At 43.5% G+C, this 9,872-nt stretch overlaps 1 protein-coding gene across 1 annotated transcript; it reads right to left on the bottom strand.

Moving 5' to 3' along the window:
- Positions 1–7,780: 7,780 nt before the first annotated feature.
- On the bottom strand, positions 7,781–9,456 carry LOC105054566 (putative UDP-rhamnose:rhamnosyltransferase 1). Its single transcript, XM_010936102.4, has one exon. It carries the CDS (start codon positions 9,390–9,392, stop codon positions 7,917–7,919), a length of 1,476 nt encoding a protein of 491 aa, XP_010934404.2. The 5' UTR covers positions 9,393–9,456; the 3' UTR covers positions 7,781–7,916.
- Positions 9,457–9,872: the final 416 nt, after the last annotated feature.

Below are 9,872 nucleotides of genomic sequence, written 5' to 3'. Positions count from 1 at the left end.
TGTATGTTTATTGCAGTCTTTGTCTGTGTTTTTTTTTTCCCCACAAAAAAAGAAAAGAAAAAAGGGGCTGTTCTTAATTGCTTGATTCTATCTTGGTATTACCTATGATGATAATGATACTGGATAAATATTCTTGTGACTTTAGGTACCACGGCTGTTTAGCATTGGTCTTAAATGTACTGCTTATCATTTTCTACTTACAGGGTTAAAATTCATGCTGAACAAAATAAATGGTAATGCGAAGGTTCATACATTAATTTCTCATACAAAACGAATCAAATTGGATTCAGGAAGTGCTTCATCATGGGTTGTGGTGGAATTGTTGCCTATGTATGGGAAATAGCCGAGAAGCCACAGACACTGATTTCCTTCGAGTTCCAACAACTTGTTTTGGTGGATCAAGTTTCAACTCCAGTCTGCCGACCGTAGTTTAACATTTGCAGAAAATCTTTTAAGTGGAAATGTCACAGATCATCCGGAGATTAAAATTTAGAGACTCTCCATGGTGAAGGATTGCAACCAAGTTTATATGATACATGAAACTTCACTTCATATTATGTTCTAAGCTACCTAGTGGTACACATTTAAGCAACGAATCAAATGGTTTCCTCCGAGTGAAAAAAATGCAAAATTGGTGTGCCATGCTCTCGTCTGCACCTAATAAAGCTATTTTTGGAACAGAAACATATAGAAAATAATGACAATAGGCATGCAATGTAGGTGTTGATCTGCTTTTCTAGCTAAATCTTTTTGTTTTTACAAAAGTCAAGGTGACGAATGATCGATGAATCCCATCATGGATGAAACTATGGTCCATTGGATTCTTGCAGAACTAAAACAGACATGTGCTTTAGTTTTCATTTCTAAGATGAAAGCAGGTGTAATGGAAAGACCCCTAGATATGGAAGGAATAACGGTAATATTATGCTTAACCTTACATCAAATATCAAGCTTTCAGAAGATAATCAGATTGTGTTTGACTGCTAGGAAGAGGGATGTAACTATTGGGACCAAGGTCTAATTAATATTATCAAGATATTACAAAGATAATTAAAGATTGTACCTCATTTTCCGCGCACATTACTATTTAACAGCTAAATACCGTAAGGTCTGGCTATTATATACATTGATCATCATAACAAGATCATATATCGATCACAGCCCTGTTTAACTACCGCACTATTCTATTATCATAATACTATTTTAAAATCAAATTACTTATTGCTATACAAGATAAATTTATGTAATAAACAATAAAAAAGAAAAATCTTCCTCCCCCTAGAACCAGAAAGAGCGGCCGGTCCATTGGGTGCAAAACATCCAAGTTCAAAGACTTGTAGATGCATCATCCAGGGAAGAGTCTGAAGTTTAAAAATAATTGACAACAATTACTAGCGGCAAAGCTAAAACATTATGGCAAACATATATTTCAATAAAATAAAATAAAATCCTTTAGTCCGGTGAGTTCGACAAATTTATTTGCTGCCGGTTCATTGTCATATCATCCAAGACTCAAAAACAGAAAGAATAGAAGAGTAAAAGAAAAAGAAACCATCATCCATATGTACAATATTTCCATTTACAAGACGAACTCCACTGCACTCACAAAAGGAAGAAAAAAGAATGGCATTCAACGAAAACAAATATGGCTCAAAACGAGTTGTACCGAAAGAAAAACAAGTCCTATTTTTTTGGGGTGGCGGGGGAAGCAGGTCTGATACATGCACATAAGAAACAATGCCTCCGTGGCTGCTTTGTGCGCTTGAGGGGTTGGGCGAGAGGAGGGACGACGGCAGGAGTCTGGGCTCTGGGGTCAGGGAATAGATTGCCGGACAACGATGTCCCGGGGTCCGGCTCCGTTAGCGGCGTGGCTGCTCCTTTGAGATCCATTCCACGGAGAGGATCGTCCCAAATTCGGCCCGACGAGCCTTGCCGGCGAAACGATACCGAAGATCGCTGCAGCTTTGACATCCCCTATCTCCCCCTCCTCTCTCTCTAATAATCTGTCTGGTGGTATTGTTGTTTGGTTGGTTGGTGGAAGGAGGGCAATCCAAATACGTACGTAAAGGGTGGTGGGAGGTGGGTCTCGCCTATCAAAACCGTATCCGTTTTTGTTTTGTTACGTGTTCTAATGATAGAAAAGAAGGGTTTAATTTGTTATGTAGAGTAGTTGCGGTCCGAGCCATGCAATTCATACTTCTTCGTGTATCATTCATGATTTGAAATTATGAGTAGCCGTTGCATTACATCACGTCGTGTTATTATTTATGGAACCCCGTTTGATCTACCCAATGTCCACATATTTTATGACCTATATATTGTTTCTGCAGTAATACTAAAATAGATTTGTAGATGGCCAATTCCAAAAAAATAATATAATTTTGTGAGCGGTGATTTGTCAGTTTATGCTTTAATTATTTGCTAGATTGTGAAATAATTGTGGAACTGGGCAAATAGCAGCTATACTTGCACTACAATTGCCAAGAAAGGTGACCCCATGGGACCCTTGTAATGGGATGGCAGTATTGTTGAAACCTTAGTTGCATTTATTCTATTATATAACTGGGTCCTTCCTGCCTTCTTTTGGTTACCAATTTTTTTTTTGGATTAGGTTTCAAGGCAGTAGTTCATCAACTTCGAGTGGACCGATCTGGATGCCGACAGGTTATTGCTCAGAACGAGCGATTGGTTTTTGGGCTGTTGTTTGTGATGACACATCATATAATGTGATAATTCACGATCCGATTCAAGCTCAGAATTGATGATCCAACTATTCGCCACGTTCTTCATGTGGTTATCGAATGATTTCTTGTGTTGATTTAAAGATTTCCCTTGTATTATTATATGCTTGAATTAGATGTTTTCGCTCACTGCGCTCACATATTTTGCATGCCGTTTGCTTTTTCTTATATATGTTTTGGCCGGAGAGACATGGTATGAGGAAAGGAAGGGTGGTAATGGAAGAGGGAGAATGTAGGGTTGGTGAGTACATGGAAAGGAAGGGAGGGAATGGAAGAGGGAGAATGTAAGGTTGGGGAGCTCAATCACGGTGGAAAAAAAAAAAAAAAACCCACTTCATTACCTGTTTAGATATTCTTACAAGAATTAAACTTGTTGGCCTGCCCAGCCTGTATCTCATCTTTGTCTTAGCCCAAATCTCATTTGCAGACTGCTAGTCTGCATCAAGAACAAAATCCATAGATATATTCTTTTTTCCTCTCATAAGATTTGGGGTATTGGATTGATATGTGCCCTTAACCAATTGAACTATCCAATCCATGAATCTGATAGAAAATCCAACCCAATTTTGCTAAATTTTCTAAGCAAACCCTCATTCTCTCCCCGGTCCTCCGGCTCTTCTTTTCTTCTCCCCGATCTTGCCAAAGCTGGTAGAAAGTTCCCACTCAGGCCCAGCCCTAAGATAGATTCTCCCCCTCTCATATGGTCAACTCATTCCAAGCACCAATTTTTATAAACAAACTCTAGGGATATTTATACATCAAAAGAGCATGACAATAAGTTTGTGTAACAAGAATTAGTTAATCAGAATTATTATTCTTCAAAATATTTAAAATTTAAGATAAATTCGATCAGTTTTAATGAAAGTGTCCAAAATTTTACAAATTGTTTATTATGCTTCCTCTTCCCACCCTTTTTCTACACTACCATCCAAACAGCCTGTTTGTTTTCGGTTTTGGGAACTCAAACTCTTGCAGCGGAGCATTCTCACTCTTATTTTTATAGCCTCACCTCCCCTCTGAGTATGCATTGTTGTGGGCGCATGTGACAGCAAAATGCTACGACACTCTAACTAGATCTGCTGACATCATAATCAGGCCAAGGCAAGGATGGAATCAAAAGATACGTTTCTCCTACTACAAGCTAATTAGCATGTTTTTTAATCAACATAGCATTCATAATATTATGCTACCACGTTTAATACTGTCAAACAAAATTTTAAATTATGTGGGATGAAACTCTCTTGATTTTTTTTATGGAATAGGATGAGATGATGTCCCACCTTTTGTATCAATCGAGATGTTGGGATGATAGTCTCGTGTCATTCGAGATATTGGGATGATAGTGAGAAGGTCCAGTTCTAATTTATAGAATAATACTCTATTCTAAGGTTTGATTATGATAGATTTTAACTTCTATTTCTTTGAAACACGAAAAAGCTTTGACCATTTGAAATCAAAGAGCTTCCACTGTTAGAAAATACATCTCAAGATTCGACCACATTAAGCCTACAGTGAGGTCTAGGACAAAAAACGAAGTCCAACAAGTCCAAGAACAATCCAAACAGATCAAAATGGAGAAAATACGCAAGAAAGAAGATCGGAGTGGGCGGCATGATGCACGAGGCGACAGCGGCCGGTGGTGGGTCGATGGAGATCGACAGAGCATCGCCGGGCTCGGCGGAGACGCATGCGCAAGCATTCGTGGCCCAGCACGCGAGCGGGCCTAGCGCGGGTGCGTGCGGCCTAGGCGCGAGTGGGCCCAGCGCATGCGGGCGCCCAACGCGGTCCATCGTGGACCACGGGATGCTGGCGGTCCATGGGACCGCGTGGACCGAAGTCGTGGTCCACATATGGTTCAGGGGCTAGATTGTGAGATCCGACCACTCAGATCGCAGTCGATCATGATCGGACGGTTGAGAGCGATTTCGAGCTTGATCAGGTGATCAGTAGCCATGTTTTGCATGATCGGATGGCTCTGATGCGAGCTGGTCACGATCGGATGGCCACGGATGATTCTAAACTTGATTGGGACTCTGTTTCCTATTGAAATAGTATTTTTGAATTTTTGGAGTCTATAAAACTCTGATTGACGAGTCGTCAGTTGTGTTAGGAAGCTGGTGACGTCTTAGAGGTGCAGAAAGGTTTCAACAGAGGTTTCAGAGAGCTTTTATGAAGATTTTAAATTTTTTCTTGAGAGACTCTTATACAAAGGTTGAGTGGTGAGTTCCTCTTGTATTGATTTTATTTTATTCTTTCATAGTGAAGCTTGCACGCCCCGTGGAGGTAGGCTTGAGGCCGATCTACGTATTTGTATTGTATTTCTTGTTTTGTTTCTTCTTTCTTCTTGCTGCACCGTGTGGTACCAGATTCTGGCGTAACAATTGGTATCAGAGCAAGGTGATGCCAGACCATAGGTTGCAGCGGTGGTGATCGAGATACAAGATGGAGAAGACAAGCACAATCAAGGTGGAGATCAACAGGTTTGATAGAAAGAGCAATTTCTCTTTATGACAGACAAGGGTGAAAGACATGTTCATCTAGCAAGAGTTGATCGATGCTCTCTTGTGCGACGAGAAGCCGACCATCATGGAGGTGTAGGATTGGAGGCAGCTCCAGATGCAGGCGGTGAGCACGATCCACTTGTACCTAGCAGATGAGGTGGTGATCCATGTGCTTGGCGAGACTTTTTTGACGATGCTGTAGTCGAAGCTCGAGAAGTTGTACGTGGCAAATTCTCTCACCAATACTCTTTTTCTTTGGAGACAGTTCTACCAGCTGCGGATGACTGAGGGACAAAGTGTGTAGGAGCATCTCATCTACTTTCAGAAAATCCTCACCGACCTCCTCAGCATTGGTGAGAAAGTTGAGGAGAAGATCAGGACATTGGTCTTGCTAACGTCACTTCCCCCTTCGTATGAGTCCTTAGTGACTGCTCTTCTAGTAGAGAAGAGCACCATCAAGATGGACGAGGTCACCGTGACGATTCTCCAAAACGAGATTCTCAAGAGATAAAACTTAGCTTCGAGCTCAAGCGGCAGTTCAGCTTTGGTGGTTTCTGAAGGAGCAGGAGGCAGCAGACAGGGTGACAAGAGATCGCGGTGAGGGCGGTCCAAGTCCAGGATGAGAAATTTGAGCAAGTCCAGATGTTACTAGCGTGACGAGTTGGGGCATCTAGCCATAAATTACTCTTAACTCAGAGATCGGACGAGGGCTATTACAGTGATGGCCAGTAGCGACTCAGAGGGTGATGCTCTGGAGATATCTGACAAGGTATCTACTTCTTTCCAGCAGTAGATTTTAGATTCTGCATGCACCTATCATGTATGTTACGGAGAGGAGCAGTTTGACTCTCTGGAGAGCAGTGAGGGCACTATTTATCTACCGGATGGATCGAGCTATGTGATCAGAGGCATCGGAACGGTCAGCTGGAGAACACATGATAGTGCAATGAGGAGATTGGGGGAGGTCTGATACATATCCAATTTCAGGCAAAATCTTATCTAACTAAGCAGACTGGATTCAAGAGGCTACAGGATGGTAGCTGGTGGAAGAATCCTGAAGGTGTTGTGCGATGATAGGATTGTTCTGGAGGAGAAGAAGATGACGAGAGGACATTACTACCTGACAGGGAGCCCAGTGCGAGGTGAAGCTTTAGGAGCCAAGAGAAGCTCAGAGCGAGGTAGAGCTCTAGGTGGAGGTGGATCGGGCATGAAACACGAGACTCGGGAGGACAAGATGTGACGTCGCAGGGTGAGATTTCTATTGCCGCAGGAGACTTCCCCGAGCAGGTCTTTGGTCAGAATGGATACAGCCCATGATGGAGGTGGGATTGAGCGGCCTGGCTCGACTCCCACATTATCCATCCATGAGATAGCAAGTATGCCCCATGGCGTGGGGGTGAGATGGATCACAGGCTCTCAGAGACAGGTGAAGATCGAATATCGAGTCGAGATGGAGATTGTTAGAAAATACGTCTCGAGATTTGATCTACATTGAGCCTACAGCGAGGTTCAGGACGAAAAACAAAGTTCAATGAACTTAAGAATAGCCCAAACAGAGTCCAAACGGAGAAAATATGCACGAAGAAGATCGGAGCGGATGGCACGATGCACAAGGCGGCGGTGGCCGGTGGTGGGCCAACAGGGATCGACAGAGCACCGCCGGGCCTGGCAGAGATGCGCGCGCACGCAGGCGCGCGCGGCCCAAGCACGGGCGCATGCGTGGGCCGGCCCAACGTGCGGAAGCACCCAGCGCCCTTGTGCGGTCCACCGTGGATCGCGGGGTACTGGCAGTCCATGGGTTGCATGGACCGAAGTCGCAGTCCACGTGCGGTTCAAAAGATGGATTGCGTGATTCGATGGCCCAGATCGCAGCCGATCATAATCGAAAGACTGAGAGCAATTTCGAGCTTGATCAGGTGATCAGTGGCGCTATTTTGCACGATCAGACGGCTCTGGTGCGAGCCGATCACGATCGGATGGCTCGAGATGATTCTAGACTTGATTGGGACTCTGTTTCCTACTGAAACAGTATTTTTGAGTTTTTGGAGTCTATAAAACTCCGATTGACGAGCCGTCAGTTGTATTGGAAAGCTGATAACATCTTGGAGGTGCAAAAAGACTTCAACAGAAATTTTAGAGAGTTTTTATGAGGATTTTAGAGCTTTTTCTTGAGAGACTCTTGTACAAAGATTGAGTGGTGAGTTCTTCTTGTATTGATTTTATTTTTTTCTCTCACAGTGAAGCTTGCACGTCCTGTGAAGATAGGCTTGAAGCCGATCCATGTATTTGTATTATGTTTCTTATTTTATTTCTTCTTTCTTCCTGTTATATCGTATGATATCAAATCCTGATGCAATATTCACTGGATGGGCCCAATGTCAGTAGATTTGGAGCTCCGCTTTCGGCACATGTTGCAGATAGAGCTATGGTGGACAAAAATAATCTAACAAGGCAGGACAACGTTTTCATAGCGTGAGAATTACAGAATCTAGATAACCACAATGGAAATGCGAAGTTGTTTGATTTACCGGTTGGCACAGCACAGCAAATAAGAATTCTATTTTCAAGTAATATAACCACCAGATATTGGGAATTTGGGACATTAAACTCCCTTCAGATGGTTGAAAATAAACATTTTATTAGGATGCATCATAGCAACAACATCGATCATCATTTAATGCTCTTTCTGATTCCTCAAATACAGTATGAATTCCTCCACATACCTCTCATGGTAGTCTTTGTTACCGAAGATCTCTTTTAGCTCTGTCGCTTCGCTTCTGAATTGATTCCCCTCTTCTTCCACCATGACCAATCTAATAGCCTTGGCCAAATCTTCCCTACTGAAAGATCCATCCTCCTCGTTCCTCGGCACCTCTATTCCAATCCTTCTCTCCTCCATCACTCGAGCTATGATCCCCTGGTCTACAATAAAAGGCAACATGATGAGAGGATGCCCAAATTGAAGGCTCTCGATCACCGAACTCCAGCCACTATGCGTCAAACAGCCGCCCACCAACGCATGGGCTAAAACCTTGAGCTGATCGATCCAACCCATGGCGATGACTCCATGATCCCTGGTTCGGTCCTCGAATCCTTCCGGCAAAACCTCCTTGCCTTCGCCGGCTACGTCGACCGGCTTCCTTATCGCCCAGAGAAAGGGCACTTGAGATAACTCGAGACCGAAAGCTAGCTCATGCAATATCTCAGTACTTAGCACAGTCTCGCTTCCAAATGCCACATATACTACCGATCCTGGAGCTTGTTTGTCTAGCCAATGGAACACATTGCTTTCATCGCTGGTAGCATCGACACCGGCGCCGTCGTCGGGTGCCGGTGGAAGTAGGCCTATCGGAATGACCGGCTTCTTGTAAAGCTCCTGAAGGTAACACAGCCAATCAGAATGCAATTCCCGGCAACTACGGGGGGCGACCACTCTGCAACCTTCGATGGTCAACAGAAGCCGGTCGGCATCGCACACCCCTGAAGCATTGTTTTCGTAGCCGTGGATCACTCGGCGGGCCTCGTGGAGGCGAAAAGATACGGAGGTCTCGAAGGAGATCCCCTTGGGTGGCGATGTAAATTCTTCGAGCACATCGTCACCGCCGCGGCTTAAGGATTCCGAGGGTCGCCAGAAAGCAAGAAATGGAGCGGTAAACACACTGAACAAGGCACAGGGGACTCCGAACTTGGACGCAAGTTTTGGCACCCAATGGCAAGCGAAGTCGAGAATTATCCAGTCGGGTTTGGGAGAAGCCTCTTCGAGGAAGTTCTCGAGGGGCCCTCCGAGGCGGTCGAAGGCCACCTTGAGGTACTGGACCTGGTATTTTGGTAGGTCCGGGGTGGCCTCGGCGTTTTCCGGCAAGCCTTCGACCTTCGGCAGGGGCAAGGAAACGAAGTCTATGAGTGGAGCCAGGTGGGGAGGGATCTTCGGGAGCCTTTGGATGTTCCTCGGGGTGGAGAGGAAGTAGATGCGGTGGCCTCTCTTGGCTAAGGATTTGGAGAGCTGAAGGAAGGGGAGAATGTGGCCGAAGGCTAGCCAGGGGAACACGGCGATGTGGAGAACACCACTGTTGTCCATGATGAGAAGGTTCAAAGGTTTTAGAGGATCTGATGGTAAAAAAAAATGTGAAGCTTCGAGGTGCCAGTTCATGGAGGCTGCGAAGGAGGCATGTGAGCGGTAACGGTGGGATGGAGGAGTGGTTGGCAGTGGGCCTTCATCTTCTGTAAGCAATAAAGGATATGTACCCAAGCAACAAAAACCGTAACGCCTTGGTTGGAGAGAGAAAAAAAAAAAAAATCCTTCGAATTTATAATTTTTTTTCTTGTGCATCGAATGAATTTAGAGAAAAAAATTAATAAATCTTTTATAATTTTTATTTTATCTTTTTAATAATGAATAATAAAATTAATATTATATTTCAATGCTAAAATTTATTTCAAGCATCCATCTCAGCTTTCATTGGATTGAGACTCTCGTAGATGAAAAAAATCAATGAAAACCAAAGAGGAGATGGAAAAAAATTAAAAAATAAGATCTTATACTAGTTTTTTTCTTAAGTTTGTTGGATTCCTTAAAAATATAATAGTAAAAAAATATAATATTTTTTTCTTTTAAAAAAATTATGATATT

Source organism: Elaeis guineensis, chromosome 2 (genome assembly GCF_000442705.2).
Source record: "Elaeis guineensis isolate ETL-2024a chromosome 2, EG11, whole genome shotgun sequence".
Taxonomy (NCBI): domain Eukaryota; kingdom Viridiplantae; phylum Streptophyta; class Magnoliopsida; order Arecales; family Arecaceae; genus Elaeis; species Elaeis guineensis.
This window is presented reverse-complemented; position numbering and strand designations above follow the sequence as displayed.